The sequence below is a fragment of the Aulonocara stuartgranti genome (genome assembly GCF_965226115.1).
Source record: "Aulonocara stuartgranti genome assembly, chromosome: 3".
Lineage (NCBI taxonomy): Eukaryota > Metazoa > Chordata > Actinopteri > Cichliformes > Cichlidae > Aulonocara > Aulonocara stuartgranti.
In genome coordinates, this window is record NC_138941.1 from 34483766 (window position 1) to 34509174 (window position 25409).

The 25409-nt window shown below is 45.3% G+C and overlaps 1 protein-coding gene across 7 annotated transcripts in view; it reads left to right on the forward strand.

Annotated features, from left to right (window-relative positions):
- The window catches only part of LOC309701942 (adhesion G protein-coupled receptor L3), a 276705-nt gene that overhangs the window by 141542 nt on the left and 109754 nt on the right, over positions 1-25409 (forward strand). For 5 of the 7 annotated variants that reach the window (XM_082526287.1, XM_082526283.1, XM_082526284.1 and 2 more), the window contains exons 5-6: positions 3206-3315; positions 24294-24308. In XM_082526287.1, the coding sequence (XP_082382413.1) occupies positions 3206-3315; positions 24294-24308 (125 nt within the window). The remainder of the gene's footprint in view (positions 1-3205; positions 3316-24293; positions 24309-25409) is intronic. The other 2 variants (XM_082526288.1, XM_082526289.1) reach the window with 1 other exon arrangement.

Genomic DNA, 25409 nt, shown 5'->3' on the forward strand with positions numbered 1-25409 from the left:
CACTCTCCAGTCCAGCTTCTAGCTAGTTGCATCTCTGCCGACCATCTCCTTTGCAGTTCTTTCTGACATATCATCTTTGAACCTGCTGATTACAAATCCTCCGGTCTCTAAGTAGAATAAATCAGAAAGTATGGCAAAGAAAAAGGGTATAGAGATGAGCCCTGATAATTGTTCCCCACTTTCATAGGCTTGACCTCTTATTGTTCGACTGGCGCTTACTGCCTGCAGTTTAAGTCTTCATGGTGCTGACGGTCAGATGAGGCGAGCGGCAGAAGATGAGGCGGATGTTGGAAGGAGGTGGGAGCTGGTCACGTAACACATAAAGCTCACACGAGTCGAGAGTCGGCAGACCATATCTCATTACTTGGCTGGCTCGAAATGAGATGGGGCCCCTTTTTTGCTTGTCCGTCACTGGTGCGATTGATTAGTCAGCAGCCAATCAATGTTAATTAAGGTGTAGAGAATCCTTTAATTGTGGTGTATGAATCATTGTGTCAGACCCTGCCTTGACCTTCACAAGACTTGCGCTGTGAACGGCCTTGGTGGGGCATAAATACCTTTTATATATGGCAATATAATGGCGGTCTGTAAACGAGTATAGATCTGACGAATGGCAATCCTGTATACACTGGAGCTTGGAGCAGGAGGGGCTCACTAAGATCACATATGCAACCCGGTGCTTTGAACAGAAGCCTGTCCCACCTTCGTATCCTCTTATTTTTCTTCACTTTTTAAATAGATGCAGAGCTGGAAAAGATCGATACCTGTCAAAAGATTTAAGAGTTAATGTTGTGAGATAAGTGTTGCTATTATCTGTGGCGAGAGGCTCTCCGTGCATATGGAGTGGGGCTTTGATTGATGACTGCCAAAAACAAAATGGCACATGAGACTACCACAGGCACCGTAATTGTGTTTTTTAATGAAGACCTACATTTTATGTGGGAGCTGATTTCGCACTCGGTCGATTGTGTCTACTCCGTCCTCTCTACCGCCGCTGCCACCATCCATCATGCAGTCATAACAATGTTACCTGTATGTGGTTGAAGCCTGGTCGTAAGTCCGTGACTTCCCGCTCTAATCCTTCACAGAAAGATGAATTTGCCCCTGACTGTGTCACCTGAACCTAAATTAAAGTGAACTTTATGATCGTTATTCATTTACAACATGTCTCTCAAGCGCTGGCTGTATACAAAACGTGGATGTGGCCACTGTGGCATCACACAGTTCTTTGTGAAATCTAGTTTTTAGGCCCCGGTTTTATCAATTTAGTCATTTTTGCTTTCGTTGTGGCCAGAAGAGGCCATAGTGAGACAAAATGTTAGTGTTTTCAGCTAATGGTAGCAAGTTTTGTCATCATAGCACATTGGCAGTGTTGGGGAGTAACGGAATACATGTAGCGGCGTTACGTATTTAAAATATAGAATATGAGTAACTTTATTCCGTTACAGTTACTTTTCAAAGAGGTGGTATTCAGAATACAGTTACTTTGTTGAAATTAAGGGTGTAATCCGGTGGTCTTTTCCTGTTTCATATGTTAGGCTATGCCCTCTCTATTTTTGGTAATTCCACGCCGGTGGAAACCCAAACACCTGTTTTATATACGCGCCGAATAGTTTTCTATATGAGATCGCTGCAAAAAGTGCAGCCTTACCTAATGTCCACCCTACTGTTACTCATTTTATAATAAAATTTAAAAATCTAGTTGGTGTTGGTATGGTGAGTATCCTTCAGTAATAGTAATAAATCACACAGCAATAGTACATTCATGTAGTTGTAAAAAGCATGATAATATATTAAGTAATCCAAAGTATTCAGAATACATTACTCTCATTGAGTAACGTTACAAAATACATTTTGGGGCATGTAATCTGTAATCTGTCGTGGAATACATTTAAAATGTATAAAAGTAACCTTCTCAACACTGCACATTGGTGTGTATGTGCAAATATCCATACTACAGATATAAATACTAAAATTTCGCTTGTGAAATGACCAGTTAGCAAGTCATGTTATTTGTTGGATATTTGAATGAAAAATTCCCCAGACCATCATCACGACAAATACAATTTAGAGGTTCAGTTCATGAGTGAAATCAGCTCATTGCCTAGCAGACAGCCACCAGCTGTTATGCTGCTAGCTGCCTGTGGCAATTTCAAGAGCTTCCAATGTCAGAGCTATCTTCTCTCTCTTCTACTTTATTTAGGGCAGCATATCTAAACAAGTCTCTTGTCAGTATTGTTATCCACTAGTCGTTGCTCATATGTGTTGTATGAGATATTGCATATATTATATTAGCTGTGAAAAACACCATATATGCAGTCTATGAGGTGCATTGGTAGCACAATCCTATCACAGGAAGAAGGTTCCTGGTTCAGATCTAAATGCTGCGTTTCTCTGTGGCGACTTGTATCTTCTCCCGGTGCCTGTGTAGGTTTCCTCTGTGTACTCCAGCTTCCTCCCACAGTCCACAGACATGCATAATAGGCTAATGGGTGATTCTAAAATTAGCTGTGGATGAGAGGTAGATGAAGTCCTTGATGAAGTGTAAAGAATAAAACACCGTAGGAATCTATGTTAAAATGTAGCTTGGGGTCTAAAGTACAGCTAGAAACATATAAATGCAACAAGAAAAATACATCAACTCTGAAATTTGCATTAATTTAAAAACACTAACAGCTAATAGCGATCAAACAGTTGAACTATTTTGTGTCTGGATCGACTTGAATCACTGAAAATTCTGTTTTTAGAAACGGCAGTTGAACCATAGGAGTTATAGATAAATATAAATAAATAGATAAACGTGTGAATTCATTTCCTGATTGATTAGGCCGCCCTTATTTGCTTCCATTCATATTTCCAGTTTGTAACAGACTTTGTGTTAGTGTAGTCTCTAGGTTTAGTGACATCGTGATGGCATATTTTGTCAGTCTTCCTCCGAGAAATCCAAAAATAGAAATAAATTAATTAAAATAAATGTATCCCCGTGAATTCGAGGCATAAAAGTAGATGAGTTGAGTTCATAAACAGTGGAGCTTTGTGATCGTCTTAATCTCTTCTACGGAATAAAGTGCTTTAAAGTTCATTAACCACACACTAAATGTCTGACTAATGTGCCACTGTATATTGTGGCCATTCACAAGGACGTGATTATCTAATGCTTTACTTATTTATTTATTTTAACAGAATGACTTTTCTTTGCTTTCAGATGTAACAACAGGACCCAGTGTGCTGTTGTGGCAGGACCAGACGTATTTCCTGACCCGTGCCCGGGAACCTACAAATACCTGGAAGTCCAGTATGAATGTGTGCCCTACAGTATGTATCCCCCAGCTCTCCTAATGTTCTTGCCCATTCTCGTTTCCTCTTAACAACAGCGCCTCATCAGAAATGGTCGGAAATACTAAATATCTCAGATGTGTCATCCAGTCTAGTGGAAAAGATTAGGACCCTGCAGTGAGTGCGAAGACACGCGATGGTTTCTGTTATCCGAAAACATAACACCCTGCACGAGCGCAGGAAATGTGAATGACAGTGTTGCTTACCTGTGAAAAATAATACAGTTTATCAGTTTAGAGGAACGCTACCTGCTGATGCAGCGCTGTTGTTTATCAAGCCGTCTCTTTGTTATAACTGACAGGTGATTAACGCTTCCTGCGTCGTATTAATTCCATGTGGCATCAGTTAGATCAACAGTGTTACAGTTTACACTTATTTTACTCCGAGTGGCGTTTTTGGAGCCGTGCAATTTATAAAAATAGAAGCGAGCAAATCATTTTTGAACTTTTAATCCGTTTTTCGTCAACCTGTTAGTGCTGCTGCTGTTCCAAAACGGAGTAAGGCATATATCCCATAATGCATTCAGGCTTTCTCTTGTTTTTTTAAATGGCGCTTGTCACAACCTTCCCATCAGCTCCTTCGGTTCAAAGCGCATTAATATCTTTGAGGAATCACGTCTGATGATGTCAAGTCTCTATTTCCATCACAGCAAGAAAGGCCGTTTCGACTTTCATCAAAAAGAAAAGTACTCATTCTCAGTTCAGTTCAGCTCACTGGACGCCGGCTAATGTTCTGACTAGTGAGGCATCTCTGAAGGGGGTAAATAAAAATGATTTAATTAGTGCAGCAGGTGAAAAACACTGTGAGGCTGCAACATAACCTAAGTGAAAGCATTTGGACAGGGAATGGAAGGATCAGCATGGGGTGACAGGATGAGCGTGCTGAGAGGATATCCAGGCGAGGCTAAAGGAAGTGGCATGGACATTGCCATATGACCTTTGCTATTGTCTTTTTAATGAACTTTGAAGTGGAACACCAAAGTCACAATAATTACGCCTGCCAAAAATCCTGATGCTCAAAAAAGGGGGAAATATTTAGTCATGGGCATTTAGCTGTGTAGTCTACAGCGGCTGCATTGAAGTGAGTTGTAGTAATTCAAATCAAAGCCATCTTTTAACATTTGATGTCCTTACATGGTTCCCTCAGTAGTGGGCCTGACAGTAGCTTTCATGTTGTGAAGTGAAAGCCCTTTTTGTCTGTGATCCAGAGCTAGCAAATGGTCTTTTTATTCCTCGCTGTAATATGCACATTATGCTATTTCAGTCACCCAGTGCCACTGTCTTTCCTAGGTGTCATTGTCTTGGGATACTAACAAGGATAAAGCCACTGCAATGAACAGTAGCCCACTTTCAGTCACTTTTTGCGTCTGTCACACTTGCATCTACTCAAGTTTTCAACCTTTTGAACTCAAGCATTTCACTAGTTTACCATTTTGACCATGAGGCAGCTAGATTCTTGAAATATGCACAAGATCATGAGAAAGGCTTTAGCGGAGGCGGGCACTTTTACCAAGGGGCTACATCAGAAACTGGGACTGTTGTGGAGCGCCGCACGGAAAGCAGTTTAAAACTCAAGTTTTGAAAAGTGCTGTACAAATCAACTTTATTATAATTATTATAATTATTATAATTATTATTAGTGTGATTACCAATGAGATAATAAAGAGGGAAAATTATTTTCAGCAGAACTGAGTTTAACTTACTGGTGTGGCCCTCCACAATGGTCCTAGTTTCTCACCCCTGCTTTAAGGTATGGGCTTTAGGCCGGTTGGGTTATTACCGGTCAGTAAGATCTCAGCTATGTGTGTTTAATTTTGGGTAATTCTTAAAACACACAGTAACTGCCAGCAAATGAGTTTAATTCTAACATTTTAAACACAAAGACAGCACAAGTCCTCGAGGGCTACAATAACTACATTGCTTAATAGCTACACTGGTTTATTGCAAGAAACTTGTGGCTTTTTTCCCTCTTTAGTTAATAATCAAGCTGCAAGTTGGAGACAGTGACCGATGATTCACTGGCCTGATTCTTTGAAATTAGCCTGCAGCACACAGTCCTAGATGGGTCATCCAGTGTCACTTGCAAGCAAGACTTACCACATGTGTGAGAAACCATTTTATACTTGCTGACACGTAAAAAGATATTATTTTATCATTTGGTCCTCAAGATTTTACCTGTAGAAATTGCACGCGCACACTTTTGCACAGTGTAAGAACATTTCTGTGCACATATCAGTGAACGAGGCTCGTTCTTCGAAACCTTAACTGGGAGTGTGGACATTATTTTTTCTTATCATAGAGAAACAATACGATTGGTTGATTCTTGCTCTCTTTGACTACTTAGATGGACATGGCAATTTTTTTCCTCATGATTATGTCGGTTGCTTAATTTACATTGTTGCTACTCCAGTCCACCGAGTGTAGGTTGGAGTCATTTTTTCTTTCTTTTCTCCAACACATAGGCATTGTTTTCAGCCGGACCTTATCCCAGTGGTGCAATGTAATTGACCTCCAGTTCGATGGGAAATGAAATTATTTTTGCCCTTTCCACATGCTTGAACAGCATGGAAAAAACATAAGGACTTCCACCCCCATCCCATCCTCTTACAATTACTTCCAATTTATTCTATTGGTGTCAGATTTCTAAAATAATAGACACACACATTATGGCTCCATATATTATGCTGTAAAAAAGCTGCTGCCTAATGCAGAAGCTGGGTTTTCCTGTCCTGTCTGGATCCCTGTAACACATGCAATTGTCCCCTAAGGTGATGGAAAATTCTGCAATACCCTCAGGACCCAGTGGCATTTTCATTCAGCGATCTCTTTAATGTTTTCTCTTACTCGATAAGTCTGACTTAAACAGTAAAAAAAAAGAAACCATAACTCATAACTTGACTGCATTCCCATAATGCTGTAAAACAGTTTCTGCAGCTTAATTGCTTTAATACCCAGGACTCCTATTAGGGTTCCACGAGGGAGAAATACCGAGGCACCTTGTGTGGTTTAACTATGGATCGCTCCCAGATATGGCCATAAGATCGAGAAATCTGCTGGCAATGCATAAACATGGCAGCAGTCATGTAGCAGTTTATTTGTATATTGAGTGTGGAAGCAAAGTGTAATCACAAGCGGTCACTGGAGACGCATTTGAAACGGATTCGGTGGCGGGATATGAATGAATTCATCTGTGACGGCCCGGTAAACTCTCTTCACACCTCCCAGATGAATCAATCAGAACCTTTTGGCTGGACTGAATCACACTGAAAGTGCTTCCTTCACATTTGTGTGTCATGCTTACGTGTTTGATTATGGCTACGTGTCTTGCGAAAATAAGTCTCAATGGGGAGGATGAAGGAAAAAAAGCACAATAGATTTAAGTGGTTTGTGTGTTAATTGGAAATGAGGTATGGATAGAGACATGGCAGCTCAATTGTGGATCGGCTTTTAACACAAGTCTCCTTACAGAGTTCCTGAGACTGACTGAAGGATTTGAGTGTTTAATAAGAGGAGCAGCCACCCATGACTCCAACTCTTCTTTCTCTGTATTCCACTGACAAGCTCTCCCTCTCAATCCTAATACTCTTTTTTTTTTTTTTACCCTCACTTTCTCTAACATTTCGTCCTTTAAGTCCTCTCGCTGGCCTCCCCCACCCCTCCCACTCTATCTCCCTTTATTTGCCACCTCTGTTCCCTCACTCCAGAGTCTCATCTGCCCCTTCTTGTCATGGTCCTGGGCCATGTGGGCCCAGTATTCTTAGTTTCCATGTATTTTTGTATTTCGTTCCTTATTTAGACCGTGTTTTCTGAGTTGCCCTGTTGTGTTGTTCCCTAAGTGTTTTCCCTTCATGGCTTTTACCCCCTGTGTGCCCCTCTGTGTATCTGTGAGCCCTCGTCTCTCCTTATGTTTTATTCCATGTTTCCCCTGCCCTTTATGTCTAAGTTCTCCCCGTGCTCTCTCCCCCCTGTGTGCCCTCTATATATTTATGAGCCCTCGTCTCCCTTTGTGGTTGTTTCATGTTTCCCCAGCCTGTTATGTCTGTGTTTTCCCCGTGCTCTCTCTCCTCCTGTCTGAACCTCTGTGCCTGTACCCGTCAGTGTTATGTTCACTCCGCCCTGTCTCGTTATGGTTATCTGTGTCACCTGTGTTCCCCGTGTGTTCCCACTTTCCTCGTTAACCCTCTGTGTATTTCTGTCTGCGTCTTCCTCTGTTCGGCGTCGCGTTCTCCCTCATGCCGTGTGTGGTTCTCCCCGTGTCTTCCAGTATATGTTTCTTTAGCTTTTCCCAGTTTAGTGTAGTTTTGTATTGCTTTTTGTATCATCATTATTGTTTATCACTTATCAGCAATAAAGCTGCATTTTGAGTTTATCCCCCGTGTGTGTGAGTCTGCAATTTGGGTCCTCATCCTGCCTGCCACACGGCCGAAACATGACAGAAGAACGCGACCACAACATGGACCCAGCAGTTCACAACCCCTCCGCGGACCTCCAGGACGACGCGAACATGTCGGACCCAGCGACACGGAGGAGGGGGATCGTCCGGACAGTGGAGTCTCTCTGCGACAAGTGGCTGCACTGTTCCAGTGAGGAGGAACGAGAGGAGTTCGCCCGCCAAATAGAGGTGTGCGTATCTGTGTTCCCCTGGTTATGGGAGACGCTGCACCCCCTCGTCAGCGACTTTCTCGCCTCCACCCTCCAACTCCGTCCGCAGGAGCAGCGGCCCGGTGGGCGTACACCTTCACCAGAGCCGTGCCGTTGCGCCGTTTCCCCGCTGTCTCATGAGCCAGTAGCGGTCAGAGTTGGAACGGTGAGGCTCGCCACAGACACACCTTCCGCCCGCACCCCGCCGGCTTCCGCGTCTTCACCGCGGTCTGGCCGCACGGCGTGGCGCACGGAGACAACGGAAGCCATAGACTTTGGCGAGGAAGAGCGGCAGCAGGTGTTACGGGCTTATCGGGAGGACGAGCTCCGGCGGAAACCCTGGCTCATCCCGGAGCAGGACCTCTCACCTGCTGCACAGCCTACCAGCCGCTCGCCGTCTCCGATCCGCTTAGGCTATTTTTCGCCTGCCTCATTTCTGGCAAGGATGGGGGCGGACGACGGGGAACTCACCACTACGTCACCCTCTGTGTTGGCGCCATCAGCGCCCATCGCGCCAGCTTCCTCTGCTCGAAGGGGGCGGCGCGCCCGCCGCCATAAACCGGACAATGCTAAGACTACAAAACATGAAGTGGACGGCGGGTTCATCTTTGATAGAGCTATTTTTGTCGACCCTGAGCCTGCCATTTCTCGGACAGTTTTTTCTGAGCCTGCTCCTTTTCCTGCTCGTGTTTCTCCTCCCAGGTCAGTTCAGTTAGCTCCCTCGCAGCCCCTCACAACTCAGTTAGCACCCTCGCAGCCACCCTCAGTTCAGTTAGCCCCCTCGCAGCCACCCTCAGTTCAGTTAGCCCCCGCTGCCTGGTATTTTCAGCATCGGCATCTTTTCCCGTCTAGGTTTATCGCCAAATCATTCGATCCTCCCTTAAGAAAGAGACTGCATCCTCGCTGCCTTCACCCCAGTACACCAGTGTCACCCCCGGTTCAGGCCCCAGTAGCTCCAGTGCCGCCTGTTTCAGTTCAGGTCCCAGTAGCTCCAGTGCCGCCTGTTTCAGTTCAGGCCCCAGTAGCTCCAGAGCCACCTTCTGCTACGCCTAGTCCAGCCTGTGCTTCGTCAGCTGCAGCCTCAGAGCCTTCGTCAGCTGCAGCCTCAGAGCCTTCGTCAGCTGCAGCCTCAGAGCCTTCGTCAGCTGCAGCAGCCTCAGAGCCTTCGCCCGCTGCAGCAGCCTCAGAGCCTTCGCCCGCTGCAGCAGCCTCCGAGCCTTCGCCCGCTGCAGCAGCCTCCGAGCCTTCGTCAGCTGCAGCAGCCTCCGAGCCTTCGCCCGCTGCAGCAGCCTCCGAGCCTTCGTCAGCTGCAGCAGCCTCCGAGCCTTCGTCAGCTGCAGCAGCCTCCGAGCCTTCGTCAGCTGCAGCAGCCTCCGAGCCTTCGTCAGCTGCAGCAGCCTCGGAGCCCATTCAGCCACCTTCCTCGTCAGCTGGGGGTTCGGGAGAACCGCACCAGCCTCATGCCACGTCAGCTGGAGGGTCCAAGGGGCCCGTTCAGCCTCCTGTCTCCGCTGGAGGGTCCGAGGGGCCCGTTCAGCCTCCTGTCTCCGCTGGAGGGTCCGAGGGGCCCGTTCAGCCTCCTGTCTCCGCTGGAGGGTCCGAGGGGCCCGTTCAGCCTCCTGTCTCCGCTGGAGGGTCCGAGGGGCCCGTTCAGCCTCCCGTCTCCGCTGGAGGGTCCGAGGGGCCCGTTCAGCCTCACGCCGCATCAGCTGGAGGGCCCGAGGAGCCTGTCCAGCCGCCATCTGCGACCGCCTCGTCATCACCTGGCCCGGCTATATCCGCCTGTGCTTCTGCTACGCCTGGCCCGGCCTCAGCCTCTGCAACCTCGCCTGGCCCGGCCTCCGAGCCTTCGTCTGCTGCAGCCTCTTCAGAGCCTTCGTCTGCCGCAGCCTCCTCTTCAGAGCCTTCGTCTGCCGCAGCCTCCTCTTCAGAGCCTTCGTCTGCCGCAGCCTCCTCTTCAGAGCCTTCGTCTGCCGCAGCCTCCTCTTCAGAGCCTTCGTCTGCCGCAGCCTCCTCTTCAGAGCCTTCGTCTGCCGCAGCCTCCTCTTCAGAGCCTTCGTCTGCCGCAGCCTCCTCTTCAGAGCCTTCGTCTGCCGCAGCCTCCTCTTCAGCTGCCTCGTCTGGTCCAGCATCCTCATCAGCTGCCTCGTCTGGTCCAGCATCCTCATCAGCTGCCTCGTCTGGTCCAGCATCCTCATCAGCTGCCTCGTCTGGTCCAGCATCCTCATCAGCTGCCTCGTCTGGTCCAGCATCCTCATCAGCTGCCTCGTCTGGTCCAGCATCCTCATCAGCTGCCTCGTCTGGTCCAGCATCCTCATCAGCTGCCTCGTCTGGTCCAGCATCCTCATCAGCTGCCTCGCCTGGTCCCGCCTCAGAGCCTTCGTCAGCTGCAGCAGCCTCCGAGCCTTCGTCAGCTGCAGCAGCCTCCGAGCCTTCGTCAGCTGCAGCAGCCTCCGAGCCTTCGTCAGCTGCAGCAGCCTCCGAGCCTTCGTCAGCTGCAGCAGCCTCCGAGCCTTCGTCAGCTGCAGCAGCCTCCGAGCCTTCAGCCTGTGCTTCGTCTGGTCCTGTGCCCACCGGGCCATGGCCAGCACGCCTGACACTGGAGAGCCGCCGCTGCCTTCCGCGCGGCCGGCCCCCTGAACTGCTCCGTCGTCTCCTCCGCCGCCGCCGCTGCCTTCCGCGCGGCCGGCCCCCTGAACTGCTCCGTCGTCTCCTCCGCCGCCGCCGCTGCCTTCCGCGCGGCCGGCCCCCTGAACTGCTCCGTCGTCTCCTCCGCCGCCGCCGCTGCCTTCCGCGCGGCCGGCCCCCTGAACTGCTCCGTCGTCTCCTTCGCCGCCGCCGCTGCCTTCCGCGCGGCCGGCCTCCGGACCAGCTCTGCCACCTGTGCCACCCGCCTGGTCGGCCCCCCGACCGTGTGACCCGTGAACTCTTGTGCCTGTGGGCTCTGGGTCGGCCCCCTGAACTTTATTTTGACTATGGTCGTGTGCTCCTGTGTTTTCTGTTGTTTGTTTTGTTTCCCGTTCTGGTCCCTCCGTCCTGGTCCCCCGCCTCCCGCCCTGGGTGGGTTGTTTTCTGTTTTTGTTTTTGTTTCTCGGGTTTGGGCTGTCGGGAGCCAGCCCTTTAGGGGGGGGTGATGTCATGGTCCTGGGCCATGTGGGCCCAGTATTCTTAGTTTCCATGTATTTTTGTATTTCGTTCCTTATTTAGACCGTGTTTTCTGAGTTGCCCTGTTGTGTTGTTCCCTAAGTGTTTTCCCTTCATGGCTTTTACCCCCTGTGTGCCCCTCTGTGTATCTGTGAGCCCTCGTCTCTCCTTATGTTTTATTCCATGTTTCCCCTGCCCTTTATGTCTAAGTTCTCCCCGTGCTCTCTCCCCCCTGTGTGCCCTCTATATATTTATGAGCCCTCGTCTCCCTTTGTGGTTGTTTCATGTTTCCCCAGCCTGTTATGTCTGTGTTTTCCCCGTGCTCTCTCTCCTCCTGTCTGAACCTCTGTGCCTGTACCCGTCAGTGTTATGTTCACTCCGCCCTGTCTCGTTATGGTTATCTGTGTCACCTGTGTTCCCCGTGTGTTCCCACTTTCCTCGTTAACCCTCTGTGTATTTCTGTCTGCGTCTTCCTCTGTTCGGCGTCGCGTTCTCCCTCATGCCGTGTGTGGTTCTCCCCGTGTCTTCCAGTATATGTTTCTTTAGCTTTTCCCAGTTTAGTGTAGTTTTGTATTGCTTTTTGTATCATCATTATTGTTTATCACTTATCAGCAATAAAGCTGCATTTTGAGTTTATCCCCCGTGTGTGTGAGTCTGCAATTTGGGTCCTCATCCTGCCTGCCACACGGCCGAAACATGACACTTCTCTTCTCCCCGACCACCTTCGCTGACAGCTTTTATCTGTTTTCTGCTTGAGGAGCTTCTTTTTCTTTCTTTTTCCTTTTAGGACAAATTACCGCCATCCTCTCCACATCTCTATAAGCCGGCGAGATTGTGCGATTGGATCCGCTGTCAATAACAGCGGAGGGCTGTGCCAAATCGATGGACACATGTTGCAGATACAATATTGATTTTATTAATTTGCGATTCGACCCGCTCCATCAGTTGTAATGGAAGAAATGTTAGAACAATTACCGTTGTGGGTGCCAGTGTTTGCCCGTGCTGGCGCTGTGGCACGCGCGGCGCGATCCGTCATGTTTTCATTTGAGCTGCTGTCTGGATAATTATTCGATATGAGCTGCGAGTTTCTTGGATGAGGAAATGCCACCGCGTTGAACGATGAGGGTGGGAAAGCAGCGCCGACATAAAGGTGAAACAATAAAAAAGGAATTTATACATTTTGCATTTGAAACATTAAGCTCTTACTAAATAAAGCTTAATAGCATGCGCTTGTATTTACCTCAGGAATTCATCAGAGTCCTGTGAACATGACTAATTTTTAATCTGCCCGACGACTCTTTCTTTTTGCAACACAGCAGATTGCACACGCCCCTCTGTGCAGTTCACATATTAGCAAGGCCGACTTCGGGCACAAGTGACACGCTGACCCTTTATGATGACTCATAAACACGAGCGCGCTCTTATGGCTGACATCTGTCTCCGCCCCGCCCTCTCACCTTGACTTTCCGCAGCCAAGCGGAGAGATGCAAGCGTATTCTCATCGTGCCTTATTACAGCCTTCTTTCCTCGCTCGCGCCGTCTTTCTCTCGGTGTAACTTCCACTTTAACAACTCCTCCCGAAGGCCGAGCTCATGAGAGGTCAACACAACTGCGTCTCCCTCCTACACACCCACCGCTCCTTCCTCGGCTGTAATGAAGCGCTTAGATCTCCTCAGCAGGCCCGTCATCTTCCCCGTCATCTTCCCCATCTTGTCGCACAAGATTCCGACCTGCAGTGCTCTGCCGTTGACAGCCTGTGGTTGTCTTCCTTGTCCTCCTCCCCTCACGTCGACCGCAATCTTTTGGTAATTACATGTATCTTTCTGTGCACTTTCGATGATCCAGGCAGGCGATCATGTCCCTTACCCTCCCACCACCTGCCCCCCACACACACAAACACAAAAAAGATGAAGTAGTGGATATGAGGGAAATGTATTTGCGCTGTTCACTTTGCAAAACTTACACTTCACTGTGCTCGGCAGACGAGCTGAAACGGAAAGGCAGAAGACAAGAAGAGAGTGGAAGAACAAAGGAGGAAAAACCTGCTGGCAGTCTGTTGCTATACATAAGCCACTGGTTCCCCCCACTGTTTGCAGCTAATAAGGACAGTGTAAAATCCTGCCTTTCACAGTGGGATCCAGCTCAGCCCTGTCAGATACGGCTCACTCTTTGGAAGCTAAGCCAGGACATACGATCATGGAATCGATTGCCTCGTTTGATTGGGGCCGCAGTAATCCCGGAGCTCACGCCTCGTAAAGTTGCGGTGTAATTTCTCATATTTATTCATCCATTCGCTTTTTGTTTTTTTCTCGTTTCAAACTTGCCTAATTGGTTTTTAATTCTTTTCGCCAGTGATAACAACACACCTAACAGGTTCTGGGGGCCCGTAATTGAATAATGGTGTAGATTGTTTTGGCAGGTTTTACCCAGCACCTGCTACCAGTCTCTATCCTTCACTGTTGGCAGGTTAAACTGTGAAATCGATGCTGTACACATGGCTCTCGCTTACACTGCAGCCTGGTTATAATGCGCGCGATTTGCAGAGTCTGTAACGCAGCGGTTACACCTAAAGTAAACACCACCTGTGTGACCAGGAGTCTGCGTCTCAACAGGGTGCGCGGCTCGCTGCTGTGAACTCGTGTAAGGATTTTGGATCAGTAATAACAGAAATGGTGATGTCGAGGCACAAATCTGATTTGATTTAGTTGCTCGCGCTCGGCGTTCCTACACCGTCAGCGCTCTCCCTTACGAGCACCCAGTCAGCTCTCTTTCCCCTCGGATAATCTCGCAGCAACATTTAAGCTTCTTGAAGAGTAGATCGCCCCATTAGATGCTATCTGTAAATCTACTTAGCAGATTGTACGGAAGTTCAGTGGCGTTTCGCCCTTGAGCTCTCTAGTCCACGTTCATAAGGTCCTGCGTGGGAGTCAGTACTGTGACAGCAGATACATCACCAAACCACACCCTCTTCACTCCCAGCTGAAATGCCAGCGAGCATTAGACTGCTTGTTCAGACACCTTCTTTTTTTAATCTTACCACCTGGGCGAACAGCTCCACTTCCTCCCATGTGTGAAGGGGCCCTGTAATGTCATCTCATCACTCAGAGATGGCTGACCACTCCCCAGCCCACGCGGTATGCTTTGACGACTGTGACTTCCTGCCACATATCTCACACTCCAGATTCACACTGGTGCAGTGGCCTGAATTCGCACTGATTGGTCAGAAACTTCTTGCTATTTTTTTTGGGGGGGGGGCCCTTTATCGAATCCATCCAATTAGGGTGTTCATGCTGGCTTCCTGTCACACTGTTGCAGTTTAGTGGGACACAAAGACATAGTTGATATTAATGGAAACATAGTAGCATTTTGTTGTTGCGACTATTCAAAATGCCTGGTGTGAAAAAGAGAAATGAGATATCATTCAACCAACTATGTGCTGGTTTGCAGGCAATACATAGAAAAGTTCTTGTTTTATTTTGTTTTAAAATGGATCAATTGTTAAATCAATCTACTGTCCACAGACTAGAAAACTAAATAAATGTCATATAAAAAAAAATCCATAAATTCAGCTCTGAATAATCCATGAATGAAACTCAGGGTAAAACCCTTCAGAGGAGTAAAACTGGAGAGTGTGATGGATGAATGTGCAACTCAAGTAGAGATTTCTGTCTCAGTTTGTGAAAATAAGCTTCCTAAAGGATGCATTTTAAAGTTCCACACAGTTTGAAAGTAATATTAACAATGAAAAGAAAATACAAGCTCATATGAATATATATTTGAGGTATAAAGAAAGTACAGCCTCGTGCAAGTTCAAGCCCTCATGTACCGGGACATTTAAAACTCATCTGGTACTTTGCAGATGTAGCTAGACCACATTATGGCTCACTCTTCTTTACAATGCTCCTTCAGTTCATTTGAGGTTTGCAGGGATTTATTTGTACACAGCTGTCTTAACGTTCCACCGCAGCATTTCAGTCAGTATGAAGCTTTCTGGACTCCTGTTGGAGATTTGCTGCTATGCTTGGGATCATTGTCCTGTTGCATGAGTCAGTTTTAGCCAAAGTTGACTTCACGCTCTCTGAATGCTTTGGTATACAGAGTTTATAGTTAATGTTTATGGACTTTGAGGTGTCCAGGTCCTGTGGCTTGAAAGCCAACCAAAATCATCACCCCTCCACCACCATGACTAATGGTTGGTTTGAGATGTTTGTGCTGATGTGCTGTGTTGGCACATGGTCAGTCATCTCACCTTTGGTCTCATCTGTCCAACAACCATTGTTCCAGAAGTCTTGGCCTTATAACACTTTAATGTCTTTCATCCTTGGCATTGAGTTAACACACATCTGAATGTTCCAGAGCAGTAAACTGCCACAACCGGAAGTGACGTCATTTTGCGGAAAATGTAGTTTTTTACCTTCGGGGCCTTATAAGCCTATACTGGTGTTTTTAAAAGTCATGTTCGACTTTATGCTTTTCTGAATAGTTTCTGGGATGCTTAGAACTCAAATTGCACTGCTGAAAATAGTTTATTTTGATGCACATGATGTTTTTTTGCAAATTTGGATTGTAATATTTATTTTCGTTTTTCCTGCAGTATATAAAAATTGGTGTATCTCAAAAACAAAACTATGAAGACACTCAAAATAAATTTCCTGTTGTTGCAAACTCTTTTGTGCAACTTTTTTGTATTTACTGTTTTGAGGGATAAACCTCTTAAATTTCTCTAACTAGAAATATATGAAAACAAAAACGATTTTCTATTTTTTTGTACTTTATTGCACTTTTTTGTAATTTATGTAGTTACTATGGACTTAATGCTTACATATTAATATTTGGGCTATAATGGTTGTATTAATGTATAGTAACTTGAAATGCTCCCACAAATGGCACTACAGCATGTAAAAATATAAAGTAAGCTCTGGCGGACTTGGTTCTATGGTAGGTCTTAAAGGGTTAATTCCCACAGTATTCCTATGGAACTAGTAAAGAGGACTTTATAATTTCCACGTTTGTGAGTCTGCTAGTGTCCCTGTGACGTAAATTTCAGGCAGTGGACTTCAAGCAAACTATAAAGAAGTAGAACAGGAAGGACTACAGCACTCAGCCGTTCATGTCGGTGTCTGCAACTGAGAATAATCTAGTCTTAATAAATCCTTAATGTGAACTTTTTACCATGACTGTAGATATTACAGTGAAACTGAAATCGTGTGTTTATATAGCCAGGTACTCTGACTAAAAACATTTTTACTATTAAGCAAATGCACATGTACAGAAAATGAAATTGATAGCCACTAATTTTAAAACAGAGTTTGCCTGATTGCCACGGTGGTTAAAAGGTAAACATAAAATAGAAAATGGCATTTCTAGGGGTGGGATTATCCCCTGGAAAAAAAAAATGATGTTCCCAGTTGAGAGGCGATATAATTGCACAGGGAAGCGGTGATTACCGGTGTGGATAAATGGCCGTGTTAAAGGGGTGAATCTGGACATGTGGAAGCTGTTTCCCCCCACTAATAGCTGAATAAGCTGCTGTAATCTATCAGGTTCCTGTGCTGTAGCAGCTGCTGTTTTTGCTCAGTGACATACATACAGCATCATCGTTGCCTTTCTTTTTTATGTTGTTTAAAAAAAATAATGCACAATCGCCAAAAGAGCTGCAGAAATGTTCATAAACACCCATTTATGTAACACAAGCAAAGCTTTTATCTCAGTGTTAACCCACCCACTGCACACAGCCCCACACAAACACTCACTCGCGCACATGTGTCTGAAGAGATGCTGGGGTGCCAAGTGTCGAGGATACATTACTAATTACAGATCGGTCTCTTCAGGGGGTCTCTCCTTTTTAATGATCACCCTACTAATCAAAGCTTTTTTTGTTTTCCCCTTTCTCTGTTCGCTGGTGCTCCTCTGCGTCCAGCCGCACACCAGACTAAACACTACAGTTATTTTTGCCTCTCCTCCACAATCTCCCCCACCGCCCCCACCTCCACCCCGCTGTTCTCCTCCATAATTTCAAGGTCCTTGAAAATCAAGACGTATTTTAGGAGATGCAATTAGGTTATTTCTGCTCCAGTTGCTGCTATGTTCCATAAAAATGTATTTAATTTTGTTTTGCTGAGCATTCCCTTGTTTTTATTTTTTTAAATTTTTTCTCCCTCCGTTGGTCGGTCTCACGTTGATAGCAGATTGGATGAGCGCCAAGTCCTTGCACCTGTCCCTCAAAGAGAGACAGACACGCGCACAGACAGAAGAAGACGCGCGCGTGCACAGCATCCTGCGTTGTCAAGGTTATAGGACGGCATAGCTGCTTCCCAGTAGGAGGCAGGCAGAAAGCGATGGAGACAGAAAGGAGACGCTAGGGAGGAGATTGAATAAGTACCAGAAGGAAGCACAAAGAGAGCAGACAAGTGGTTGAAAGAAAAAAAAAAGAGGGCTGTTGAGAAATGGAACCTGTAATGATAGTATGGGAGACTCATGAGCGTCAGGCGAGGGAAGGGATAGGGAAAAAATGAGAGAGATGAAGAGAGAATTCAGAGAAAGAGAGATGGCCGCCTGCGTGTCCTCCCCCATCCTTAGGCACATGCTATTCAAAGCCCTGTAATTTGTGTCATTAATTAAAAAGCTGATGGGATGGAGTTGAGGGTTTTGCTCTCTGCAACTCCCTGCTTGAGACAGTGGGGTGGGGGGACGGGAGTGTGTCAGGGTGGGGTGTTTGGGGGGGCCGTATTGCAAAAAATATTGCTGCCATTCTGCCATGAATCTCTATTAGTGGCTAATGATACCATTCTGATACCTCTCAACCATTAGTGTGAAATTGGGAAGCATTAATTATTCAAATGAAAATCCATACAGCTGCCGCTCACATGACAGCGTGTATGCGCTCGCAGCGGCTAAAGATCCCCATTGTTAGCTGCTCGCCGTTTGCAGGACGTGGGCTGTGAGAGGTCTGCACAGCAACCTGTCAGGTGGAAATTATACTTGAAATCTTGTGGGGGGGAAAATGAAGTAAGGACTGTGTTACACAGAGGCTTTAAAATTGAATTTTATAGGGTATGGTATTGCTGAGCGGCGGGGTGCATATAATCATATTATCTAAACTGTCAAAACTGAAATATGTATATGCACACAAGCAAAAACCTTATTGCGTTTCCTTTAAGTTTTTCATTGTTACGAACAGCTGCTGCCCTCATTTGTAGCCAATGGGGGATTTAGGGGGTGGAGGGGAGGTTGTTAGCAAAATGGCCAACCACGGCGGTGTCTGCAGTCCTTTCTGCATTAGCATGCATGCTCTGCAAAGTGACTTCATCGTCGTGATTAGATGATCAAGTTTGCCTTTTGCTTTCCTGTAATGTTATGAAAATATATTCAGTGCGCCCTGTGCAAAAAACAAACCTTAGATCCAGCCACCGCTACATCAGAACATTTTAGGGGAGGCATGGCTACAGCTACACTTTCTGGTCTAAATGTATGGTTTAGCCCTGTGATAGACTGGCAACCAGTCTGGGGTCTACCTCGCCTTGTGACCTGTGACCGCTGACTCCGCATTGGGTAAGCGGAAGAAAGTTAATGGGTGGATGTTTGACTTAACCTAGTGGCAGAGCAGTGACTGATTAACCTTAAACATTGACCTGCGCTGACTGCACAATGTTCAGCTGTTAGTTACATAACTCAAGGTGAAGTTTATATCCCCCAAACTGTGGCATGTTTTGAAAGATAAACAGCTAGTGCCCGGTAACGTGCATCTTTTTAAGCCGTACATAGGTTTCCGGTTTGTTTCAGCCATCTTGCTAATGTTTCTGCTTGTTTTTGTCTTCTTCACAGCACAATAGCTAATTTTTTGCATGTAGCGTGCTCACGGTCCACTGGGTAATTGTTTCCGATGTTCCCAGATTAGTGAGTCAACTGGTTATCTAACCCTGGACCAGTCCCTAGATAAATCAGGTTGTGGAAGTGAGCGGGAGCATTGAGGTGTGTTAAAGCTAGGCATTGCAACCTCAAACTGCTCCACCCATGCTTCTCTGTGGCTAAAAGATTATCCTGCTTGCACCGGGCTGCCTCCAGGTATGCCAGCATGTAGCTGTTTGAGGCAACGTGTTACATTTTTAAAAAAATGTATCTCAGATAAAGTTTTATCTGTTGGCAAACCCATGCCAACAGATGATGTTTTTTTCTGGATTTTTGGTTGATTAAAATTAAACTACCATAAAAAGTGAACACAATTACAAATTCAGCAGCGGATCAAATTATTATCTCCCCAACTGTAAGCATATAAATGACATTCAATGCTCAGCGGATTGCAGGTTTCCCCAACCTTATAAACAGTACGTTTGTACAATAACTGAAACTAGCATCACTGAAGGAACAGCGGGCTGGGAGGTCAATTCCTTGATCACTGTTCATAGGATTGGGGAAACCTGCAGTCAGCCGAGACTGAAGAAATCACTTGGATGAGTGACGAAACGTTTCTCCCACAAAACGCTACGTTTATATGAACAGAATCGACTTTGAGGGATTTACTCAACTGGATGATTGAGCGTGCATCAAGACGACATTTAAAAAGGGAGACAAGCTTCTAGGACGCCCATATTTAAACAACTAACTTAGCAGCATTTAAAAAAAAAAAAGCTTTGGTCCCTATAGGTAGTTCCCCCCCTTCATAACAGCTGGATGGCGGTGGAGTTTTTTCAAATAACTCGTCAGTTTTGATAGTGTTAAGGCTTAAATTTACGTCCGTGGCCACCTGATTGACTGGTGTGCTGACTGCTGGGCTTCACCTCCTCTAATTCCAGTCTCTGAACTCGCCCTCTCAGCTGCCTTTGCTGTGTCGGGGACTAATCTGACAAATGACATGGCACGCTGTGTGGCATAGACCATCCAAGAAGTTTGGGCTTCTGTTTTGGTGACAGGCATAATGGTGTTTTCTTAGTCTGCTACCTAGCACAGTTTGCTGCTGCTTGCTAATCAAGGTAGCTGGCTGAAAGCTGAGCAGTCCAGCATGGTACAGATGGTAACTTCTGGCTGTAAAAAGACCTACAAAAGTTCGACCAGCAAAATGCAGAGTAAAGGCTACAGTTAAGCTTAATTTTTAAGCCATAATAAAACCAGATATTATAGTGAATAATACTGACACATAGCGCTGTATATAACTCACGAGTAGCCCTCCGAAGCCATCGGGACAAGGCTCCATCAAATGTTTCAAATATAGGGTACAGGCAAAGGATCATTTATATTTTGTCGAGTCAATGAATATGATGCTCGAGGGCCTCTTTTATGCGCCGGGTCCGCGCCGGGTCCGCGTTTCATCTGGAAGGACCCTTATGTTTTTTGATCTGTGCGCACTTTTTTTGATAGTTTCTCAGACGTGAAAGTGGGGACAGAGGGAAAAAAGGCGAGGAGAAGGGAGAGAGAAAAGAAAGAGATGAGAGAGCTAAGTGCTTTTTAGTGACTCAGTGACAGCCGTGACCAAAATCGTATTAAGGTCACAATGGGGGTGGTGCGGTGGAGTAAAGAAGCTTTTCAAATGAATCAATTCTCCATCTCTGCTTTTCCCCGCTGCTTCTCTTGCGTGTGTGTGACTGAGTTTGTCCAAGGCGCATATCGCAGGTGTATATCTCAGTCTGTACTGTCTACGGCGAAACATGAGTCGGTTCGAGCGTTCTGATGGGTGACCTTGTTGCATCTGGCGGTGTCGTCCGGTCGAGCGAAAGGGCCGCCGTGCTGGACTTCGCCCAGGGAGCGGTGTATTTCCTTGTCAGGGATTTCATCCACATCCTTTACTCCCTCCTCACGCCGTCTCCCCCGATGATTGCGTTGTATACCGCTTCTCACAACCCCGCCACTAATGCCTTTTTCTTTAGATCATTACCCTCCTCTCGCCTCGGCGCTGTTAGCAATCGCTCAATCAGAAACGCCGGCCTCCCCGCGGTCCCCGTTGTGTGGCCATTGCTCACGGGAGGTGAAGAGGCTTTGATCGGGTAGCGTTTGGCTGTTTACTTTGATTTGATCTATGGGGTCCGCATGCTGTTCAGAGTTATTGGCAAATTTGGGGTGTCGGTAACAGCGATTCACATGCAGCCCGAAGCAATGGTTGCTCGCGCTTGGTATGGACTTGTTGTGTTGCAGTGACAGCTGGAGTGTTTTCTGTTAATGAGGTGCTGTGCTGTACCAGTTTATGATCTGACAAACACAGACGACTTGTTCAAGCCTCTCCCCTCCCCGTTGTTTTCCTCTCCTTCGTGCTCTTTCCGTCCTCGTTCTCGCTCCTTTTCGTTGGCTCAGTGCCTTCATTAATATTGTTCTCCTCTAATAACTTTCCCATCTTTCAAACTTTACCCCACCTGCCCCCTGCCCACTGACCTCCATACCTCACTCTGTTGCACTCTCCATTTGGAGGAGAGGACTCTTGTAAGCCCTAGTAACAGAGGTTAATCCTCTCTTATTAGAACCGGGATTACTGAAGGGGAAGGGACAGGAGCAGGCGCACGGGGTGGATGCTAACGCCAACTACGAATGAAGGAGACTGACAAAACGCCATGTCTGACATAAAAGGCTTGTTCACTTCACGGAAAAAAAGAATTATATATAGAGTTAAGATGTAATAGGCTCACTAGTTTGTTTTCAGCAGGCTTTCGGCGTGCCTGTTTAGATGTAGACTGCAAACAGCTCTTACTTTTCCCTTACTTGCAGGAGTCATGTTTAAAAAAATAGGTCACTCAAGCTCCCACTTGAATACGAGATGCTACATAAATTTACTTTAAATTTGAAATGAGCTACTTAACGTTTGAATTGAGTAACAGAAGTAGATCAGTGAGAAACATATTTTCTTGCCTGAAGTCACCGTGATGAAGCTGAACTCAGAAGTACATGGAGTTATTATTCACAGTGGATAATGCTAATGCGAGAGAGATCTCTTGGAGTGAATTAATCACTTGATTCTGCTGATCTGCTTAGCTCTTCTGTGTGATTTAGCATCTCTTAGCTAGCAGGTTTTTAATTTTATTATTTAAATCGTTTATTTTTATATTTTTTGGGTAGATAGAAAGGCTGAGAATACTAAATTTGAACATGCTAGGTGACCACCAGTGTTGGGTAAAACAGGCTACAATGAGCTACAATCAGATGACATTTTACAGCAGCACAGGCATGTTTCTTTCTTCACACTTGCACTACATCACCTGATTTCAGTTTTAAAGGGCATCGTTTTAAATTTTTAATGGCACAAAAGAACAAGGGTGTGACAGTAAATGCAAACTGCGTCCAAGACAGACACAGTTGCTTTACACTGCTAACATAACTTCAATTCTCTGCAAAGATCTCTGCAGATAGCATGCTAACACAAAGCTAGCCAAACACCCAGAATGATGTTAAAGCTGAAAGTATGCTGACCCCAGACCAGCCGCCTGAGGCTGATCTTCAAAACAGGCAGTGGTCAGCATTAGTATTGTAGCCTCCATTTCTACAGTAGAATTTCAGTGGATTGATTTTGTTCTCAGCTTTGCATTAAAAGAAAGACTGTATATACGTCCTCATTAGGATAGGGATTTATGCTAATGAGACTCTAGTTGTAGGGTTTTATTATTAACTGATAATCAGGCCATTTACAGAGTAATGCAAAAGTAATGCAGCAGGTAGTGCGTTACTTACTCCAGAGAGTAATTAAGTAACATAAGCACTTTTTTAGAGTAACGAGTAGTGCTGTAACACATTATTCCTTTACTTAGTCATCTAACTACTACCTCAACACTGATGACCACTAATAAAACTCAAATTTAATACTAACGTTGCTCTCTGTCTGCCGTGCAAATGGTAACGTGTTTGGAAATATGTCAATGTTTCAAGTGTGTGTCAATAAGAATGTGTTTATGCAGATTTAAATCTCGATCTCAGTCCAAGTGAAATCAATATCCAGCAAGTCATCCATTATAATAATCTAATAACAGTCGCACCAGTCAATTTAGAATGATTTACATCATCTGCTGCATCCCATTGAATAAGGGGAGGTATCGTATACGGTAATCATCATTATTGTCATCAGTCTGTTCAGATTATGAGTGTCTGATTATTAGTTTAGGAGCTAAATCAATGTGTGGTGTTTTGCAGTGGCTGAATTGTTGGACAGATTATTTTCTCTTTTCGCTTGAACAAACTTGAAAATGGTTAAAACATTTCTGAAGAATTCAGAAGTTTCTAATTATCATAACATTTTAAAAAGTCTACAATATGTAAACATTTTATATGACTGGAGAAAATTCAGTTGCATTTTATATAGTGCCAAAATACAGAAATCAAAGCTAAGAGAAGCTACTTAAGTTAAACAGAAATGCTGCACATTGTGCTGTATATGGAGAATTAGGTCAATTTAAGTAGATTAACATGGGTGAATGTTGGATTATTGGTTTTTAGTGTAGATTACTTAATGGAAATAAGAATAAATTTTCCTTTCTTGTGGTTTATTTCTAAAAACAAGTGTTTTCAAGTCACAGCGGATAGTTATACGTTATATTATTATTAATATTATTATTATTATTATTATTATTACAGGATTTTCATATTTATGCTGAAAAACTGTCATGGTGAATGAGAGGTGTATATGTGCAGGTAAATACGGGTATATATGGTTGATTTGTTGATAGTTGATGACGATGATGATGTGAAGTGAATGACCCTTTGCCTTGATTGTACTCCGGGAAGGGTTCTAGCCTAGGTCAGCATAACTAAGGGAGGGTCGGGGTCACCTGATCCTGCTCTAACTATAAGCTTTAAACAGAAGCATTAAGCTTAAACCTGCCATCTATAAATGACAATATGTTGAAATGTTTTTTAAGCCTTTTCTAAAAGCCCTGCCTCGTCTCATACATTCCCATCCCCACAGCGATGTCTCTGTTTTTTTGTTGCCGTGCAGGCGTCAGTGCAAAAGCCCAGAGCATGTTCTACAACAATTTCAGAGTTGATTAATCTGTCTTTTTCCAGCAGGCTCATATGAGGCGCAACGCTGTCTGCTTTCTAAAAAAAACCAAAAAAAACAACTGACAATCAAATTTTGTGTGTCCCTCTGTTACTAACCCATGTTTCTCTTGGAGTGTCTGGAAAATAAAGACAGTGATCATGATGTTAACCTGTTCTTTGTATTTTTTCTTTCTTTCTCTCTCCCCTTCATGCCTAAAAAAATAGAAGTGGAACAAAAAGGTAACTAAATACCAACAACTTTTCTTTGTCTTTGTCACCTTGCATTTCCATTTGGGCACGCGCTTGCTATTTTCCGGTGACGGGCCGCTACGGCAACTTTTCGTAGGACCATTGTGTTGTTCGCTACTGTGGCTCAACATGCATTTCATGGGGAATATCTGGTTTTTCCATGAAACACCGTTAGGGAATTTCATGTACAGCAGCGTCCAAAATATTAATTAACCTTCCGACCCCGTGCCTTCACTTCTTGTTCATCAGCAGTATCAACCACACGGGTTCTGATATCCAAGCCATCGCAAACCTCCTCGCTGCTGAAATCTCATAACCCCGGCGTGTTTTTATTCCCTGTAATAACTGAAAATTCTTCCAGCTCTGCGTTATCAGCTGCATAATATTAAAGCAGAGGGCTATACAGGTTGATCAATAGCTTGTCCAGTAAGCTGTCAGCATTTTTCATTATACCTCTAACATGATGATGACTATAACCTTCAGGGACTAAAAAGAGTCAATACTAGGGATAAATCATAGCAGCTGTATTCTTACCTTATCAGCACTGTATGATGCTGCAAAACATATGCTAAAGCTACACTTGTGCCCCAGGAGCTTTGCACCGTGTTTGTAGTCTTACCTTTTAACACGACCTGGAGAATTTGTTCGTTGTCAGATGTTAACAATAAAGATGTATCGAAGCCAAACCGCAGAAATGGAATGAGTTTGGCTTTGATACCTGCGCCGCATTATCTTTTTGCACGATGCCATAAATATAAAGCCGGGTTCGAGTTAAAGATGGGATTGAAATCATTAAACGAGTCGAGAGCTCTGCTGAAGTGGCCGAGGCAATGCATTTTTTTCGGTCTCGTTGTAGTCATTAGTTAGTGGCGTGTCGCGAAACCAAAAGCAACGAGAACGAGCAGCGAAGGTGAGTTACAAACGTTTTACCGATGTGACGGGCGGTGCTGTGGTAACGGTTGTGAAGTTCCCCATGAAAGCCATGTGAGCCTTTGTATCGCTCCTCTAATGTCTTCCATTCACTCCTCCATCTCTTGCATCCTTAAAAACAACAAAAAAGCATATTTTACAACCTCCATAGAGCCCAGTGTG